This window comes from Sparus aurata, chromosome 24 (genome assembly GCF_900880675.1).
Source record: "Sparus aurata chromosome 24, fSpaAur1.1, whole genome shotgun sequence".
NCBI lineage: Eukaryota > Metazoa > Chordata > Actinopteri > Spariformes > Sparidae > Sparus > Sparus aurata.
The window spans coordinates 11,410,311-11,428,448 of NC_044210.1; the positions used below are offsets into that span (position 1 = coordinate 11,410,311).

The following is an 18,138-nucleotide window of genomic DNA, read 5'->3' on the forward strand; positions in this document are numbered from 1 at the left end:
AGCAGAGACATGTCAGCTCTACCCATTTAGTGCACCTTTAACTCTAAATTTGACATTAAATATGGGGCATTTGTCAAGTCTTTGGGATGTGTTATATTCCTGCCCCCATTGTTAAGACGACAGTTATAGTCATGACACAGCTGTAGCAGAGTCACCATGTAAAGTGCTCTAGCAGGGTAGCGACTTCATAGTTTATTCAAAAGAGGTTGGATACCTGGAAGATAAAACACTACCTTCATTTGAATAGAGAGAAAGCATGACTGAACAGATACGGCTAACAGACAGCTCTGTATGCAAGTTCAGAGTTAAGCACACCTCAGCATGAGAATATGTCTTGTGACTCTAACGCATTTATATCAATTAAAGTTATCTAAATACCAGAAACATGTCTCGTTCTTGATCTATATCATAATACTGACACATTTGCTATTGATTGAATTGATTAAAGAAAATTCTACAGGGTGGAAAACATCCAAAGTCCTAAACAGAGCTGTATGAAGTTGTGTGAATATTGTCAATAAGGGACTCAAATTGTGAATTCATGTGACTTTATTTTTTAAATCTTTTTCTGAGAAGAGGGGAGCATCTTCAAGTGCTGTGTGGTTTAGACCCAAACTAACACAAGGCTTCTTTCAATCCACACCAAAGAACATTGTCAACAAAGACTATTTTTCTCAAACATACACTGAGGTGTTCAATGGAAGACATTAAAGCTACAGTTTCTGTCACAACAAGTTCCAGCAACAGTAACAATGAAATATTTAATTCAGTTACTCCATCAGGAGTAAGAACCTGCTGCAGCAGGAGAAATCAACAGCTCCTGTTCACGTCATCTGTCCTCAGTCTGCAGACAACAAGGCAGACACAACGACAGCCGGTGTCTTCTGACAGAGCGGGTTGACACAGCTTGGAGTCGACCAGGCCGACCTGAACCAGAGTCTGGACTGGCCTGGACTGGCCTGGTATAGCCTGGACCACATGGGACGAAAGGAGCTGTCCCCATCAGAACATCAACACTGCTCACAGGGGACAGAGTGGTGCTGCTCGGTGCTGGGAGTCGTCTTTGCTCTGATGAGTTCTGCTGCTGTACTGCGTCATCTTGTGGTTGGGCGGAGCAGCTGATGGTCATCTGTGATTGGTCAGTTTCTGTTTGTGACTGACAGTGTGGCTGGCTGCACTCGTCGGCCTCATGATGGGACAGGTGCTGAGGAGAGTAGCTGTCAGAGGTGGAGCTGCTGAGGACACAAAGATGTATATTTTCTTTATATTCACTGGACTTATAAATGTAAAGGGATATTATTTTACTTAAACCAACTGAACTTAAACTGCTCAACTGTAAACAGTATTTAAACAAGGGCAAAGTCAAAAACACTTAGCATAATGTACATTTCCACAGTTTTAAAACCTATTTTTAAAACTGAGTTTTTATCCTCACCTGTTGAAGGATGTCTGAGGGGAAGAGAAGACGGGCCAGTCATGTTTACTCGGGCTCGCCATGGTCACATAGTCATTCTGAGGCAGCACGGATGAACTGCTTACCTGTGGTGACATCATCATGTACCCTCGGCCCTCCTCCTTCCCCTCCTCCTCCTCACCACCTGGCTCCCACACCTTCATCCAACAATCGTTTTCCCTCTGTTTGTTCACTGGGAGATGATGGTCTGTCTTCATCTCCATGTAGCTGCTGGTCTCAGACGTGGAGCTTTGATAGGATCTGACAGGGCTGAGAGTAGATTCAGGATCTGGTTTGCGAGACTCTGGGTAACACTGGGTTGGACTTTCAGAGTTCCTGGGGGGCGGGACCAGACGAGAACCGAGCGGTCTCACATTGACCACTTTGTCTCTGTATTTGGGTCTGCATCGCTTTGAGGCCAGAAGGATTGGAGGCTGGTTGGGGTTGGAGGTTGGTGACCTGCTGAAGTCAGGAAGAGCTCGTAGGGCCCGTACCGTATCGCGAACCACCTCATGAATGTGCTGGGCTACTGCTGGGTTTCCTGTACAAACCAAAAAGAGGACAAGTCACAGTGTTATGAAAAAAGAAATTAGTAAAAGTCACAACATCTTTAAGTCTTAATCACCTTGGTCTCTGGCTTCCATCCAGATCTCTCCGGGACCGTTTGGCGCCGATCTGCCAAGCTCCAAGAAGAACGAGCCGTCCAAGTGGCCAAAGCGACGGACGCTCAACAACGGTATCGTAACTGAAGGCAAATCACTGCACACTCCCACTCTGACCAAGACGAGGGATGAAGCTGTGAGGCAGAGCCGGCTCTCCCCTGCCAGGGACTTGGAACAACCCAGATCTCTGGGCTTCACGGTGACGGGCCAAACCTTAGCCAGAGGTGAAGGGAGTTAGCAGGGATCTGATGAAGAGCTGGTAGTACTTAAAAAAGCGTATAAACTCATTTCTTACTTCATTTCAACTGCATGAGACAGAAAGATAAGACTAAAAGTCTGATCTAACCTCTTTGAAGAAAGCAGCAGGAGGCAGAGTGCAATATCCATCATCCTCTTCATCAAAGCCTTCTCCATGCTCCTCGTCTCTACGCTCCTCCTCCATCAGCTTCTTGATGGCCAGATACCACTCTTCTTGTTCCCACTGGTCCTCCACAGCCAGCACCATCGTCTGATCCTTGGCATACAGTGCCACTGTGTGGCCTTTCCTGGTACTGCCAGTCCGGCTCACACCAAGGCAGCACCTCAGGTAAATCACCCTGGGAGGGAGGAATCAGTTGAATGTAATTTCAGATCTTAAAGTTTCTTTAGTCACCTGAAAGACCTACAGAAAACCTTCTCAGGATCTCAAACCAATCGCTTTTTTAATCACTTTTAAATTCAATTGGTTTAAGTTGTTATAACCGACCCTTGCTTGCTCGAGCCGAACAGCCCAGCTTTACCAGCAGACTTCTCCATCGCTGAGAACCTCTCCTTGTTCCGGTACCACTCCAGTCGGCTCGGCCCGGTGTGACTTCCTGCTCTCAGGACAAAATATTTTCTTTGGTTCCGCTCTGCCTTTCCCAGGTAACCTTGTTTCGCCACGTCACTCCGCGGCCCAGAGGAGGTCACAAGGGCGCCAGCTAGAGGGGCCAGAGTGCTGGACCTCTGGCTGGTGCAGAAGAGCTCCTCGTAGAAAGGGAACGGAGGACTCGAGTGCGTCCCCATGTGAGGGTTCCCAGGATCCACTTTGCAACCGTTCATCCAGGGAGGCCGCACAGGTGATACAGCCGGCAGCCATGTTTGTGTAGAGCTGACAGAGGACAGAGGAGAGCTGGAGGCAGGTGGAGATTCAGCAGCTTCATCCATTTTCCTCTGAAGACCTGCCACATCCACACAGAGGAAGACGATGAAACTGGAAACTGGATCTGCACAATTTGGTCTTTTATCCTAAAGTAAATCTTTAATTAAAGGGTCTATAAATAAATTATGTATTAATGAGTGCCTGTCTAAAGAGCTTAATACACTCCAATATTCATAGAGTGCAAAAATATTTAATTAAAAAAGAAAAGCATTTGACATTTTATGGCATTATAGTAACATTCATTTTGATGATGCTAATTGACAGATTAAGAAGGGCAAATTATCTTACTTCATCCATTAAATCTAAATCAGGAAAAGTAAACATGGAGACCAACATGGCGGAATCTGGTAAACATCTTCTAGTCAACTACAAGGGCTAATTCAAATTAAGCTAATTAGCTAGCTAAGTTAGCTAGCAAGGTTGTGTTCTCCACCACAACACTGGAGCAAAACTGTTTAATTAAAACTCACCTGAAACTCTCAGGTACAAACATTACACCTGGAAACACGCACAGGCTCGCCTGCTTCTCATGTCAGGCCTCCTGCAGGACCAAAACGATGATTTATAAACTCTTTTTGTGTGACAGTCCTCAGACTCAGCCAGGCGTCAGCTCAGGTGCATCCGGTGCCAATCAGTGTGGCCTTCAGGAGCTCCTCGTAAAACACAACTCCCGATTAGGAAAAAAAAAAGACACTCTCATATTAAATCAGGATCATAATATAAAGAGTTGATAATTGTGACTTCTTAATTTTACAATTTAGATTTTTGTGGTATAATTCATGATTCTGACTAATTATTAAAAATGTTTCTCATATTTTGGATTTTTTTTATCTCATAATTTGGACTCATAATTGTGTCTTTTATCAGTTTAAGTTCATATCTTTGGCTTTGCATTTCATAAACTGACTTTTACATCGTCATTTTGGCTTTCGGATTTCATAGACATGATTTTTGACTCATAATCTAACCTTTTTTGGTAACTGTCTATTTTGTATACCTCATGATTTACACTAATATTCCATGATATTGATATTTCAATCTCATAATTGTGATTTTTGTCTTATAATCATAAGAGTTATTATGCCTTTCTATTGCGTAATGTTGTTGGGGTTTGTTTGGTGTTTCTTGTTCTGTGTTTGCAACCTCACAAATGATGTTACAGTTCAGATTGCAGATCGCAGGTGCTCATCTTCATCTCAAAGGTCTTAAATCTCTTTTTATCCCAAGTCCTCCGTGGTAGGCCTAGGGACATCTGATATTCTGATTCTATCCTCCCCGCTTAGTCTATATCAACATAATACGAGGTTGTTTTATCCGACAGAGGAAGAGGTGTGTTTATCATGCTTACAGCAGTTGTTCCTGTTGAAATAATCCGTTAGAACAGTTTGGTTTCAACATTTACAACTTCTCGTTACGAGCACTGCTACAGCAGAGCGTCGCACAACCTGAACGTCTGAATAATTTCTCTTTCTGCCACAGGATGCCTCTCCTCCAGGTCGTCCTCTCTCAGGTCCTCAGCTGGAGATGCCTCTGTCAGGTCCTGTTTGTGGTCGGCACAGGACTGGCAGCTGTGGTCGCGGCCTGGACTGCAAGGTTGTTGGTGCGACACGCCTGGTTCATGCACAGGCTGTCCTGCTTCAGCAAACCACCTGCAAACTCCTGGATTTTAGGCCACCTGGGCCAGGTAGGACACATTAAGACCTGAGGTGTTTTTTTTTTTTACAAATTCAAAGGTGATTATAGCAATTTCATTCATGAACACATCTGGTAATCTTACTGTAAATTTCACAACCAACAGGATGGGGTCAGTGCAAATGATTGCAAAATGTCCTCTTGTGATTGTGATTGTGATTAATTTAGCAGAAATGGGCTTCAGCAGTAAACGGCTCTGGATCAGAATCAGAATCAGATGTGACTCCGGGTGTTTATTCCTCCAGAGCTCTGCCCAACACAACACTATCCAATCGTCTTCTCTTTTGTATTGATGAGGAGACCTAACCCACCTGTATAGGACTGGATTAAACTTCATGCATATTATTGTGATGTCATCATTGTATATTATATTTGTGCCTCAGATGCGGAGCACAGAGGAAGGTCTCCTGGATGTGGATGAACTGGTGCAGACGTACAAACACTCCTGCAGCTGGTTCCTCGGCCCATTCTATCACCTGGTCAGACTCTTCCACCCAGACTACGTCAAACCTCTTCTCATGGCTCCCGGTACGATGACAGCCCATCAGTCGAATTAAATTTCATATTTTTTAACACCAGCAGGACTGTTATTGGAGCTATTAAGAGCACACGTAAAACCAAAGCTTGATTAAACACTTATTGTTCCCTTTTATCCTCCTGACTTCCCTCCATGCAGCCAGCATCACAATGAAAGACGAGCTTATCTACGGACATCTGCGTCCATGGCTTGGTGAGTCAGATATCCCACGATGCCCTCATTTTCACCTTTCACCTCCAATCCAATATGGTTCATGTTCATAAAACATATGAATCACACTAAAATAACTTTTTACCGTTTCTTTTATTTATTTATTGATATTAAATATAGAGTATTAAAGGTTTCTCATCACCAAAAAACAATCCTGTGTAATGTTGTCGTCTAGTCATTGAATTAACACACTGTCAGAAAACTGTAATAGCTTTCCAAGTGCTGATTTCAATCTGCATCCTCGCCTCCACCTTTATCCCCCTAACATCCCAGGACACAGTCTGTTGCTAAGCAACGGGGAGGAGTGGTCTCGCAAGAGGCGGCTGCTGACTCCAGCCTTTCATTTCGACATCCTGAAGAACTACGTCGCCATCTTCAACACCTCGACTGACACCATGCATGTGAGACACACAGACAGTGCTGAAGACAGACATGAGCTAGAACAGTGTTTTCTTTCGGTTTATGGAGGACTTTGGTGCACAGACTTTGTTCGGGGGTCTGGTGGTGGATAAAATATTACGTGTTTCAAGAAAAGAATATGCAATTTCTCATGATTTTAGACCGTTTTTTACGAGTATATCAACACCCAAAAAGCCTTCAGATAGCAAAATATGTTTTGGCTTCACTGTCGTTGTCCAAAGATGTCATCAGAAGTGTCAACTGTACCACTGTCTTCCAATTAGCAGAAGACAAACATGGCTGATTTTCTGTCTTTCAGGAAAAGTGGCGCCGCCTGGTGGCAGAAGGCACAACTAACATCGAGATGTTTGACCAGGTCATTCTGATGACCTTGGACAGTCTGCTGAAATGTGCCTTCAGCTACAACAGCAACTGTCAGCAGTGAGCGCACCATCCATACTGCGTACCACAAATATATTCTCCTCCTTCCTGTTCTTCCATTTCTTTGAAAATATTCTCCCTCCAGGTCAACCAGTGAGTACGTGTCAGCCATCGTGGAGCTGAGCGACCTGATAATAGATCGCCGCCAAAGGATTTTACACCACTGTGACTGGATTTACTGGAAAACAGAGCAGGGGAAACGATTCAAGAAGGCATTAAGCATCGTGCACAGGTACCTGCTGAGAAAAAGTACAGCAACTAGTTACTAAGATAATCAAATAAATGGAGTGCAGTAAAACAGTAATTTCAAACACAATAAGCTGGAAGCTGGAAACAGAATCAGATGTTTGAGATATTTCATCACAGACTTGGTATCTGTGTTGTGTTTGCAGGTTTACCAGGGAGGTGGTTCAGAAGCGCCGCGCCCTGATCAGCCAACAGGGGGCGACTGAGACAGGTTCCACCATAGCACCACAGAGGAAGAAAGACTTTGTGGACATCATACTGCTGTCGAAGGTAGGAAAGAAAGAAGAAAATTTTAGGGACACTTTTCCCCCGAAAGCAAAAAAAAATAATTTTTTTTTACCTGTAGTGTTATGTGTTGGTTTGATCTGAGTTGCAGAGTTTCGTTAGCTTTGTTAGCTTAGTTAGCTAGCCTGTCGTCCATCTTTCGTCCTGCTACAAGCTCCGACTCCTCACCAACAAGGTCCGTGAACTATCTTGAGTAATTAGGTCATGATCGCTGGAAGGAAGTGTGCTGGGTGCCATCCAGCTCTGTTATATTCAGTAGAGGGCAAGCATCTCTACGGCTGAAATCTCCAAAAGTTTGCAACTCACACCAAAACAACCTTGATGGATAATAGCGCTTCATGGAAGAGAAAAGATATGTATTTTGAATTTTGGGGGTGAACTGTCCCTTTAATGAATGAGCTATGAAGAAAACAAACAAAAAGGGTAATTCTGTACTTTTGCAGGATGAGGACGGACAAGGCCTGACAGACGAGGAGATACAGGCTGAGGCCAACACCTTCATGTTCGCAGGTGAGACTCTTTAAAGCACCACTTGTTTGTCCACCTTTTAAAATGAGGTTCAACCCTTCAACCGTTTCCTCCACAGGTCACGACACAACGGCCAGCGCCATTTGCTGGACGCTGTACAATCTGGCACGCCACGACCACTACCAGGAGAAATGCAGGCAGGAAGTGATGGAGCTGATGCAAGGACGAGACGAACACAAAGTGGAGTGGTCAGAAAAACAACACACTACACAACCTGCGGTATTGAGTGTGGTTAAAGTTCTTGTTCTGATGATAAATGCATGTGTGTTTACATCAAGGGAGGATCTGTCCAGCCTCCCCTTCACCACCATGTGCATCAGAGAGTCCCTCAGGCTGCACGCTCCTGTGCAGGCGGTGACGAGGAGGTACACCCAGGACATGGCACTGCCAGGGGGCTGCACTGTACCGACAGGTGAGAGGGACAGACTCAGACCACATACAGAACTCCACCTGTAAAACAATCATTTTAAGGGATTTACCAACGTCCGCCTCTGTTATTCTTCCCAAGGTGCCATCTGTCTGGTTAGCATTTATGGAACTCACCACAACCCTGATGTTTGGACAAACCCACATGTAAGCAGTGATGGAAAGTACTTTTACTCAAGTACTACGATTTGAGTTCAGCAAAATCTTAGTTTTATTCTCTTCTTTTTCACAGTTTCCTTGTGTCTGATCTGTGTGATTTCCTCTCTTTTAGGACTTTGACCCGCTGCGTTTCGACCCTACGAACAAGGAGGGCCTGGCTTCTCACGCCTTCATCCCCTTCTCCTCCGGCCCAAGGTACTGCGTCCTCATTACGCCTTCTGGTTTGAGGTAAATAAGATCTGATGAGAACCCCGAATGTGTCCACAGGAACTGCATCGGTCAGAAGTTCGCCCTGGCAGAGCTTCGAGTGGTCGTGGCGTTGACCCTGCTCAGGTTTCGTCTCAGCCCGGGGGTGAACCCTGAACTCGGCGGCAGTGTTAGAGGAGTTCGCCGTCTCCCCCAGCTCGTCCTGCGTGCTGAGGGAGGCTTGTGGCTGCAGGTGGAGCCTCTGAACCAACAAGAAGACACCTGAACAAAAACACCTGAAATGAAGTTTAGTTCTCATCTTGTCTCTGGATTAATGTTTACTGTACTGTACTAAATGAATGTGTAACCTATGTTTTCTACAAAGCAGTTTGTCAGGCTTCGTTATTCTTTTACTGTCAGTTTTTAAATGATTTTAATATAATTTAATGATTGTTCCAGTGAGATGACTCAGCAAATCATTGACCACTTTTTATTGTATTACATTTGATTAAATCAATCCAGAGTTTAAAAGAAAATATCCTCATTCTTAAAGTCTCTGCGGGGAGAAAAAAGTTTTCTAGAAATACATGTTGAATTAACATTTAGACTAAACACCTATCACAGTATGGCCCAAAGTGAATTTATAGCTGTTGTTTAACCATTTGTACCGACAAGGTTTTGGGCTCTTTTGAAAGCTTAGAAGCTGTTAGAAGCTTTGTAATTACTTCAGTAGTTTGAACACACTGAACTATTTATTTATATCTCTCACCAACATTTTTTTTTAATGCAAGAAAAAGCTTGCAGATGACCTGTTACTGCACCTTTTAGCTAGAAAACACAATGGGTCCAGATCATATAGTCTTAAGTGCTGAAATTCCAGACTAGTGCATAAAAATAAATGTAAGAAATAGAAAGGAGGATTGAAACATATAATCATGGATCTTAGAGATCTTAATGAAAATATACCAGTGGGGACAGTTGATGTGTTCATCACAGGGCTGTTGCATTAGGAAGATCACATTTCTAAAGATGATCACACAGTGATTTTTATCTTACAGTAAATATGATTAGAGAAAGTGCTGTTGTGAGATTTTCTGGCTGCAATAACAAAATATGTACACAAGGAGGCAGGGAAAGTGCTGTTTTATTATTATGTAGGTATTATTTATATTTGTTTGCAGACTTTTCCACAAGTAAAAAGTATTTATTTTAGTTAATGTCACATCTAAAGTGAGTATCGAACCATTTTTAGGTACATTTATAAATGCAGTGTGAATAAAAATCGCTTATCAGTGTTCATTATTTTGGCGTAGGATGGCGAAGGACTGCGTCCTTTTGATTGGCAAGTACCAGTTGCCTTCATTGGGTGGGTTTAGGCACGAGGAGTGGTGATTGGTTAGAAAGAGAGTAACAATATCCGGCCAGCCAATCAGAGGCGGAGTAGGGCGGGACATTCCCTCGCCATCCTATGTAAACAAAAATGGTGCCCAATAGAGGCGGAGACTCAGTGAAGCTGTTGGTTAAACTTTCACTTTCACCAGCTCCGCGTCTCTGTCAAAGCTAGCATACTAATGTTAGCTCGATAGGATTTCTAGCTTTTAAATAAGGCTGTTTGACATGTTTCCCTCGGTTCGGGACTGCAGGAGTTCGGTTTTCCAGTTGTTTTTGACCGTGTAACTTTGAGGAGTTGCCGCCTGTGGACATCCATGATGAGGGCGGCTGGTTGGGCGTGTGTCCTGCTGGTTGTTGTGTCCGCAGACCCCGGTGAGTTCTCCGCTGCTATCTTAGTTTAACCCCACTTGTTTATTATTACCCTGAAAAGCATCTTTTTGTGGTTTTAAAGTTGGGTTCCTGTGCAGGTTGTGTCGCAGTAGTGTAGTTAGCATACCCGTGGCCCCACCCAAAGTACAACCACATGTAGGTAAATAACAGCAGGTTTCGGTTCAGTGATGTTATCAGTCAATACAGTGAATGAGGGCTGCGACATGAAACAATATATACAGCAGATGAGTCATGTAGCAGGATGGGACACAAATGTATGGAAGCTCATTTATGCCAAAAGTTAAGATTTAAAAACAAAGCTTGACGACAGAAGTATTCCTTTTGAAAGTCATAAATATGAGATAATATGTCAGAATTATGAGCAAAAAAGTTGTTTTTTTTAACATTATGAGATACTGAAGTCAGCATTATAAGACAAAAATATAATTTCTGGTTACACCTGGATAATATGAGCCTAAGATAAAAATGCAATTCGTATTTTGAAATCCTTTTAAAAGCACTTCATAAATGCCAGGACTGCAGGGAAAATTAAAAATCTCAATAGTTCTGACCAAACAGGCCCTACTTCCATATCGATAACGCAACAATACTGTAGAGATGACTATTGGTGATTTCACTTTATACTAACAAGATGAGTTTTCTGTTAAATAATCATCAGTTATGTGGATATAATCACTAAGAGGAGCACTCACACAAGGCAAAGTCCAGTTTGTTTGACTGGTGTGAGCGCTCCACTTTCTTGAACCCTGGCACGGTTGGAAGAGGTTTGCATCTGCACGGCACAGTACACAACTTGGACAGTAAGTATAATCATGGCTGTTACCCCACCTTGCATAATCAAGAAATCAAAATTACACAAAGTAAGCCATAAAATGTTCCCTGTGTTGTTCTGCATTGTGCTACGCCTTGTTAACTGATGTGCGAGAGGAAACCGCGCTCAGGCCCGGTTGCGGCCGGAGCATTGTGGGTACAGGCCAGCAGGGGACGAGGGAAGAGGGCCGAGCGTACTTCGGTCCGGTCCAGAGCAACTGGGCCAAGTGTGAGCATGCCCTTAGGGTGGGTAAAGACAAGTGGTAGAACAGTCGGGTCAGTTCAGAAAAGGAGAACAGAAGTGGGTTTCCATAGAGTTGAGCCGTATAGAACAGACAAATAGCAGCGTATGTATACAGAACAGTTATACATATACAATTTCCTCACTTTTTTTTTTTCTTAATTGTTATTAAGCAACAAATGTAAATTGTTATGTCCTTACAGTAGCAGCCAGTTTATCAGGGACACCTAGCTAAGACAAAAGCAGTCTAAAACAACAGTCCTGCTATAAATTGTCCCTTCACAAAGGCTCTAGTGTTCAGTTTTTACGTGAAGCTGCTTTCGAGGTTCGATTGTATTGTCCCCGACAGGCATTTATATTATTGTGTTCACCCTATTTCTGTAAACAAGGCTGGACTAAATAACAGAAACACCTCTTCGTATGAAGCAAAGCAGCTCAGCAGCAGCAATCACTTGTGTACATCTTGTCAAACATCCTCTCTCAAACAGTTTCTACACAAAGTGATTGAGGAAGTGCTCAGATCCTCTACTGAGGTAAGACTACTTAAACCACACTGTTGAAGGACTCCGTTACTAAGAAAAGTTCTGCATTTAAAATAAACTTCAACTCTAAAGTGGTGGAGACGAGTCTTAATTAAATGCTCGTTACTCTACTTGGCTTTTCACGCTGTATGTTCTAAGCCCAGGGCTTTCCGGAGCATGTGGAGCTAAGACGGATTGAATAATGCTTTTAGCTCTGGGCTAAGAATATGCAGTGTCACACGCCTGTATGTGACCTTCATAATCTACATTAGACCATCAGCAACACGACTGGCTATTTCTATATGGCTTATTGTTGTTATTATACAGAATTCTGACTTATCTGGGGTGGATAAATCATCAAATTAAAGCAATGTTAATGCTTTAATTGCTCAAAACGTTGTGTTTTCTGTGGGAGAGAGGAGCTTCTGTTGGTGCAGACTTTGACCTTTTTAACGAGATGCAACCTTTCAAGAAGCGAGAGGTGTTACAGGTCAAGAAGCACAAGAATAGATCTATGTGGGTCGCTGTGTAGCTCAGCTGGTCTAGCAGGCGTCCCATGTACAGAGGCTGTGTCCTCGCTGCAGTGGACCCGGGTTCGACTCCCGGCCCTTTGCTGCGTGTCACTGCCCATCTCTCATCCTGTTCCCTGTCACCTCTTCAGCTGAACTATCAATGAAGCCATAAAAGGCCAAAAAAAAAGAATGGGTCTATGCATGCATTTGGGTAAAGTACTGAAATTTCATCATAATAGACTATCAGTTGATTGACATGTCATTCAGCTGTACTTGCATATTTGCATATATGCTGTGTGCAAAAGTATTGATTTGTAAAGTAACTAAAGCGTCAGATGATCACAGTGAACTGAAAATACTCAGGTGAAGTACAAGTACCTCAAATATGTACCACAGTACATTCACGACTGCCAATCCATACTGCAGTTAACTGTTAACTGTGAACTGCTTCCTAGACTTGTGTGTGAGATTGGTTAAAATAATAACATAATAATAATAATAATAATAATAATAATAATAAAACCTCATTTTCACCAGAGTCCATTCAGTATAAAGTCATGTAAAGTACATTTAAACCAGAAAAATGGCACATTAGTTTATTTTTGTCCTCACAGAGACACTGTACAAGAAGGTGGGCGATGAAGTCATCCTGAAACCAGCCGCTGCCTCTGTGACTGGCCCCATCACCACTATTATATGGAAGGAAGGTCTTAACATTGCCATGGAGTGGGACGGGAAGGATATTGATAGTTACCGTCAATTCAAAGGTATGCTGAGCTGAGTTTGGCTCCATTCAGTGTTGATTACCATAGAATGCTTTATCTTCTTTCTGAGACTTGTGTTAACGTTAACACCGTCCATGTTTGTTAAAGAACGCGGCAGCCTGAACATTTCCAATGGAGAGATGACAATCACAGGACTGACTCGAGGCGACAGTGGACTGTACACAGTGGAAATCAACGGCAACGCCGCGGGTTCAACTCGTCTCACCGTCATCTGTAAGTGGATCAATTACACACAGCTTAGCGAGGCTTGCCTCACTAACTTCAGCTCCTAATTGGATTCAATCTGGTTAAATCAAGGAAAAACAAAATATACGTCTAAGTTTGTGTCTCAATAACAACAGCTCCCGTCCCGACGCCCTCCGTTATCAAATCCTGTGACGATGACACCAGCTGTGTTCTGACCTGTGAGGGAAACACCACCGGCACTGAGCCGTTCACCTACACCTGGCACTTAGGAGCTATAGAGTCACCAGACTCAAGCAAGAAGCAACGCATTACAAAGGTGTGGCATACTCACACATCCGATCTGAGGGCTACACAATAACTGCAGGTCACAGCAGGTGATGGCAGGAGTATTTCAGGATGTCAGTGGGGCAGATTGATTCGCTGCTAGACCACCAAGTTCACCAAACCAGCTGATCCTGAATAACAGCTGGCAGTATGTGGGGAGACACAGTGAAGATATTGTGTTAAAAAAGTTAAAATATACTTAAACTATCTGTTGTTAATTGTACTTTAGACACAAAGTAACAAAGTGGTGTAAAAACTAAATGTGTATAAATGTGTTGGTAGTAAACCTTCCCTCTGCTCTCAGGAGGACAGTTCAAGCATGGAAGAGTTCAGCTGTGTGCTGCAGAATCCAGTCAGCGAGGAGAGAAGCAAGCCGATCTCCAACCCTTTCATCACACGTCAGTTATCACTCCACACAAACACAAATGATCCTCTGACAAGTGAAACACTGTGACGACTCACTTATTGCTGCTGGTGTCGTTTCACAGCTGAATCTTCAGCAGGAGGCCTGAAGATCTCCACAGGACTCATGGTGTTCATCTCTCTGCTGGCTGCTTTGCTGATGCTGGTTTTGTTTCACAGATGGAAAGCAGGTCAGAACTTCTGGGCGCTTTTTATCGCACTTTATACGTCAATATTCGAGACTGACGAATGACATTTCTATCATTTTGTTTATTTCTTCCAGGAATGTGGTTCTTCCAAGAAGGTAAGTAAACTTTTTAAAGGCTAAAGAGTTCCAAATTTAATAATCTGATGGTTGTTTTCATCATTTAGTCTAGAAAATGTGAAGAAAATGTGAAAATGCTGTATTTTTTGTTTTGTTTTTTATAAACCACAGTAATGCCAGCTTTCCTGATTTAATACCCAGTGAGCACCAACAGAGATTTCAACATGACTTCTAGTTGAAAACTTGGCGATCTTTGGTTTAGAAGAAGACAAAATTCAATGTATTTAATGTAACATACAAAATGTCACAACTGTAGAACTATAATGGCTGCGAGCTGCCGACAAGAAGCTTCCAAGACATCTTTATTGGGGCGGTTCTTTAGAAAACAATGATGAATACTGACTTTCTTAATTAACATATTCTCTGTTGCAATTCCCTCCATGCAGAATCCTTGCCCTGGCAAGCAGGTCAGTACCTGAAACTCCTTGTACCATTATTCCTGTAACTTGTACCTTCACAAATTCAATAACAGGCATCGTATGTGCTGTATTTTCTGTTTATCTTACTGTCTACTAGGCTTCTGGAGCAGGCAGGGGGGGGCACGTAAGTTTGAGCTTCAGTCTGGTTCCTTATTTTTTCTCTGAACGTTTAATTTTGATGAAAAAAATTGACGTCTGTATGTGGTTGTCTTCTTTAATCCAGCGAGAGACGCTGCTGTATCTAACGGCACCACTGCTCGTCGCGAGAAGGGAGAAACAGAAGGTAAGAAATCACCTGCTTGTGTCCAGATATAACAATTTATATCATTTGTATTTATTTAATATTTTATTCTGACTGTGTTTAAGGTCACACGTGATGTTAAACCTCCAATCTGCACTGTATTTTAGCAGCGTGTGACTCTTCTTCTTTGCCTTTCTCGTTCGTCAGAGGAAACACCGATGGCATAAGTGGCCGAGCGACATCTGTCTGGGTCTGTCGGGTGAGAATCAAGACGAGAGTGAAGCTGAAAAGTTTCAGGAAATCCAGAAGTTGTCAACCACTTCAGAGTTGGTCTGTCCTGTGTTCACACTACACTTATTATTGAAGATCAGGTAATAGTAGTGCCAGCTCTTATGCTGCAAATATAAAACAGAAAGTGAGGGAAATTATCTTAAAGCTACTTTCAAATGTTCTATTCTCATTGAAAAGACACTAAAAAGGGAACTATTTAAGCTGCCTGTCATGAAATAAAATTAGACAAAGAACCTTTCAGATTTATTAGCCCAGAATGTAATAAAAGCCAGATAGAGAGAAATGCTTTCACACCTCATGTCTTCTTGAGGCTCGTCTCTAGATTCTCCACAGGAGCCTCACAGTTTCACAGTTTAGACAATACCAGGAAACCTGCAAAGTGTTTTCCCTTCCTGCCGGGTACCTGGTACCTCGAGCTCATTAAACCTCCGACAGTGGATGATTGTGTTTGGAAAGCACGTCTGGCGGATTCCTGCAGCCTCGCAGTGTCAGAGGAGAGCTCAGACTGGGTGGGTAGGAAGTGCGCTGAGAGCAGGAGGGGAAGAAAGAGATGCCATTGTTTGCTTTGGGCCAACAAGGAAGGCATTGTACATAACTCTACTGCTGTTTCCTTGGATTAATTACACAGCATGTGTGAGTGTGTATGTGTGTGTTGAGCATCAATGTGAACAGATTATATTGTGAGATGTCGAGATCAAACAAGATCAATCATGTATTTTTACCGTACTTATTTGGGGTTTTTTGGGGGTTTTATTCTCATTTCTCATGTCGGATTTAACTCGTCTTCGTCTTTGTTTTGTATTTTAATGTGTACTCTGTATCTGAAAGATTGTGGCTTTTTTGTGTACATGCAGTATATGTTTTTTTTTTAAATGGAGTCATTTAAAGGGACAATTTGTAAGATGTGGCCAGAATTTTAGTTAAATTAATATAAATAAATTAAACTTGTGCGTGTTGATGTCAAAGACGGTAAACTCTTAAAATGCCAAAAAGGAAATATTTTCACACCTTTTTTCTTTTTCTTTTGGTTTAAAAATGCAATCGAATTTGAGTTCCTCTCTTTTTACTGAACTAAGAATAGCTTAACTGTCCTGCTAACTCATGCTAAAAACAGTTCTAACTCAATTCACTCACACAGTCTTGGTTTGTTTTTCAATAATCACCTCTAGATCTAAATAAACCCTCTATTTGGAGAGAAAGATGATAAAATATCTCTACACACCGTTTTGCTCCGTGGCTAACTGAGCTACTTGCTAACGGAAGCTAGTCTCTATTACAAAGTCCTGAATGAGCAGAAGTTAGCGGTTATGCTAGCACCTTGTTTAGTTTTGGAGGTACCTTCTAATTCTAGCCCTTTCTCACAAATTACACTTCTAATTTTAATTTCAACAGAGTGAAGAAACAACAGAAGTGAAAGACGTCCATGTTCTGTGTTGCAGAGATGTCTGCTAAAGTTAGCATGCTAACTAGCTTATTAGTACTCAAATAGGTAAACAGATTAAACTCACAAAACACTAAAAAGGAAATGTTAATACACCTTTTTTCTTTACTGAACTGAATTCAAGTTCCTCTTATACCGAACTAAGACTAGCTTAATTGTCTTGTTAACTCATCGTAAAACACACTTCCACATTAACAAAGTAAAACTGACCAAAACAATCTTTGGTTCAATACGTGTTCAGTTCACCGAGCTTCACGTGAAAGTATTCCTGCACTATGCAACGTTTAGCTCCACAGCTAACTGAGCCACATGCTAATGGCAGCTAGTCTCTCCAGCCAAAGAGTGCAGTGAATATCAGTTAGCAGTCACGCTATTGTGAATCTTTTATTCTGGCCATTTCTTACAAATTACACCTTTTTTAACTTTTCTTTCCTCCAATTCTTTGTTTTTTGTTTCTTGAAGTTTAAAGCACAAAAAAGCTGAAAGGATCAGGCTTTTTCTCAAGAGAGAACCACTTTTAAAGGTTGAAACCCATGTTGTTAAAACTATCTGTGGAAGTCGTTTTTAACATGCTAAGCAGCACTAATTAATCCAAAGCATTAGTCATGAATGATTTGTGGCATCAATGTTGTTAAATTGAAAAAGGACACGTTTGTTTGACAAAAGGCACTGACTTATTCAAACTCCATTAGTATTAGTATTTATTGTGACGTGTCGCTCTGTCTGAGGAAGTGTTTTATAGAGGATATGTTTAATAAAATCTCTCTCTTGAAAATCAACCCTGAAATCATGTCTTTTGTGTTTGTTAATCTGCACATACATCTCCTTTTGACATTTTTGTAAGTATACATGTTTTTTCTTTCTTAACCTCCTGACTACCAGGAAAAAAAATATTGTCCAATCACATTTTTTTTTTTAATTCCCCAATCTTTGTAAGGTAATTAGAATACTGAAAACATTTTCTTTGAAAAAAAAAAGCTTTTATTTTTGCGATATCATATGTCCATGTTACGACCCTCTAGTAACAGTCAACTACAGTGGACATTGGAATGCCATACATGTGAAACTGAACCTTGATGGCAACCAAGGTGCTTCTGAGAATGACTCCCTTTCTTTTCATTTGAAAAAACAGAACAAAGTGCAGGAAATAACTACAATTGTCTACTACAGAGGACATTTTTAAACACTTAAATACTATGCTAAAATACAGTTTAAAAAATTCAGACAATGTTTTAATGTGTTGTTAAGAGACTTATATAAAATATGCCAACAACATTTCAGGCCAAAATTTGCTCAATAAAAAGTATTATGTGCTTACTTTTCCTCTTCCCATAAAACGTGATTGCCATTTTCCTAAATGAGGAAGAGAAAGGTACCAAAGCCCCACCCCTTCACATTTGGTATCATTGAAAAGCCCTAAATGTCCCCTGTAGATAGCAAAAGGAGTTAATTT

At 41.9% G+C, this 18,138-nt stretch overlaps 3 protein-coding genes across 4 annotated transcripts; 2 read left to right on the forward strand and 1 right to left on the reverse strand.

Moving 5' to 3' along the window:
* Positions 1 to 531: 531 nt before the first annotated feature.
* On the reverse strand, positions 532 to 3,934 carry LOC115576732 (insulin receptor substrate 2-A-like). Of its 2 annotated transcripts, none has more exons than XM_030409288.1 (6): positions 3,766 to 3,934; positions 2,861 to 3,314; positions 2,462 to 2,711; positions 2,079 to 2,328; positions 1,436 to 1,994; positions 532 to 1,232 (listed from the first exon to the last, which is right to left on the reverse strand). In XM_030409288.1, exons 2-6 carry the CDS (start codon positions 3,298 to 3,300, stop codon positions 830 to 832), a joined length of 1,902 nt encoding a protein of 633 aa, XP_030265148.1. In that variant the 5' UTR covers positions 3,301 to 3,314; positions 3,766 to 3,934; the 3' UTR covers positions 532 to 829. The 2 variants fall into 2 exon arrangements, with proteins under 2 accessions (XP_030265148.1, XP_030265147.1); XM_030409287.1 differs by having other exon boundaries at positions 532 to 1,235; positions 3,766 to 3,932.
* On the forward strand, positions 3,380 to 8,941 carry cyp4f3 (cytochrome P450, family 4, subfamily F, polypeptide 3). The gene is made up of 14 exons (XM_030409289.1): positions 3,380 to 3,386; positions 4,775 to 4,979; positions 5,371 to 5,515; positions 5,664 to 5,717; positions 6,009 to 6,136; positions 6,454 to 6,575; positions 6,661 to 6,807; positions 6,968 to 7,091; positions 7,550 to 7,616; positions 7,693 to 7,822; positions 7,913 to 8,046; positions 8,143 to 8,207; positions 8,332 to 8,414; positions 8,487 to 8,941. Exons 2-14 carry the CDS (start codon positions 4,776 to 4,778, stop codon positions 8,689 to 8,691), a joined length of 1,608 nt encoding a protein of 535 aa, XP_030265149.1. The 5' UTR covers positions 3,380 to 3,386; position 4,775; the 3' UTR covers positions 8,692 to 8,941.
* A 943-nt stretch (positions 8,942 to 9,884) lies between these two features.
* On the forward strand, positions 9,885 to 17,464 carry LOC115577278 (carcinoembryonic antigen-related cell adhesion molecule 7). Its single transcript, XM_030410257.1, has 11 exons — positions 9,885 to 10,169; positions 12,886 to 13,038; positions 13,144 to 13,269; positions 13,398 to 13,558; positions 13,871 to 13,964; positions 14,055 to 14,159; positions 14,252 to 14,272; positions 14,680 to 14,700; positions 14,810 to 14,836; positions 14,936 to 14,995; positions 15,161 to 17,464. Exons 1-11 carry the CDS (start codon positions 10,112 to 10,114, stop codon positions 15,178 to 15,180), a joined length of 846 nt encoding a protein of 281 aa, XP_030266117.1. The 5' UTR covers positions 9,885 to 10,111; the 3' UTR covers positions 15,181 to 17,464.
* Positions 17,465 to 18,138: the final 674 nt, after the last annotated feature.

What these genes read in the sequence shown, in the direction of transcription:
- LOC115576732 (XM_030409287.1), bottom strand. Translation starts at nt 3,300, where the DNA reads ATGGATGAAGCTGCTGAATCTCCACCTGCCTCCAGCTCTCCTCTGTCC. An exon ending in TTCGGCTCGAGCAAGCAAGG is followed by an intron (nt 2,712 to 2,860) that starts GTCGGTTATAAC and finishes CCTCCCTCCCAG; the next exon opens with GGTGATTTACCTGAGGTGCT. An exon ending in CCTCAGACATCCTTCAACAG is followed by an intron (nt 1,236 to 1,435) that starts GTGAGGATAAAA and finishes TTGTGTCCTCAG; the next exon opens with CAGCTCCACCTCTGACAGCT.
- cyp4f3 (XM_030409289.1), top strand. Translation starts at nt 4,776, where the DNA reads ATGCCTCTCCTCCAGGTCGTCCTCTCTCAGGTCCTCAGCTGGAGATGC. An exon ending in ACCTCTTCTCATGGCTCCCG is followed by an intron (nt 5,516 to 5,663) that starts GTACGATGACAG and finishes CCCTCCATGCAG; the next exon opens with CCAGCATCACAATGAAAGAC. An exon ending in ACATCTGCGTCCATGGCTTG is followed by an intron (nt 5,718 to 6,008) that starts GTGAGTCAGATA and finishes CTAACATCCCAG; the next exon opens with GACACAGTCTGTTGCTAAGC.
- LOC115577278 (XM_030410257.1), top strand. Translation starts at nt 10,112, where the DNA reads ATGATGAGGGCGGCTGGTTGGGCGTGTGTCCTGCTGGTTGTTGTGTCC. An exon ending in CTCCAACCCTTTCATCACAC is followed by an intron (nt 13,965 to 14,054) that starts GTCAGTTATCAC and finishes GTCGTTTCACAG; the next exon opens with CTGAATCTTCAGCAGGAGGC. An exon ending in GTTTCACAGATGGAAAGCAG is followed by an intron (nt 14,160 to 14,251) that starts GTCAGAACTTCT and finishes TATTTCTTCCAG; the next exon opens with GAATGTGGTTCTTCCAAGAA.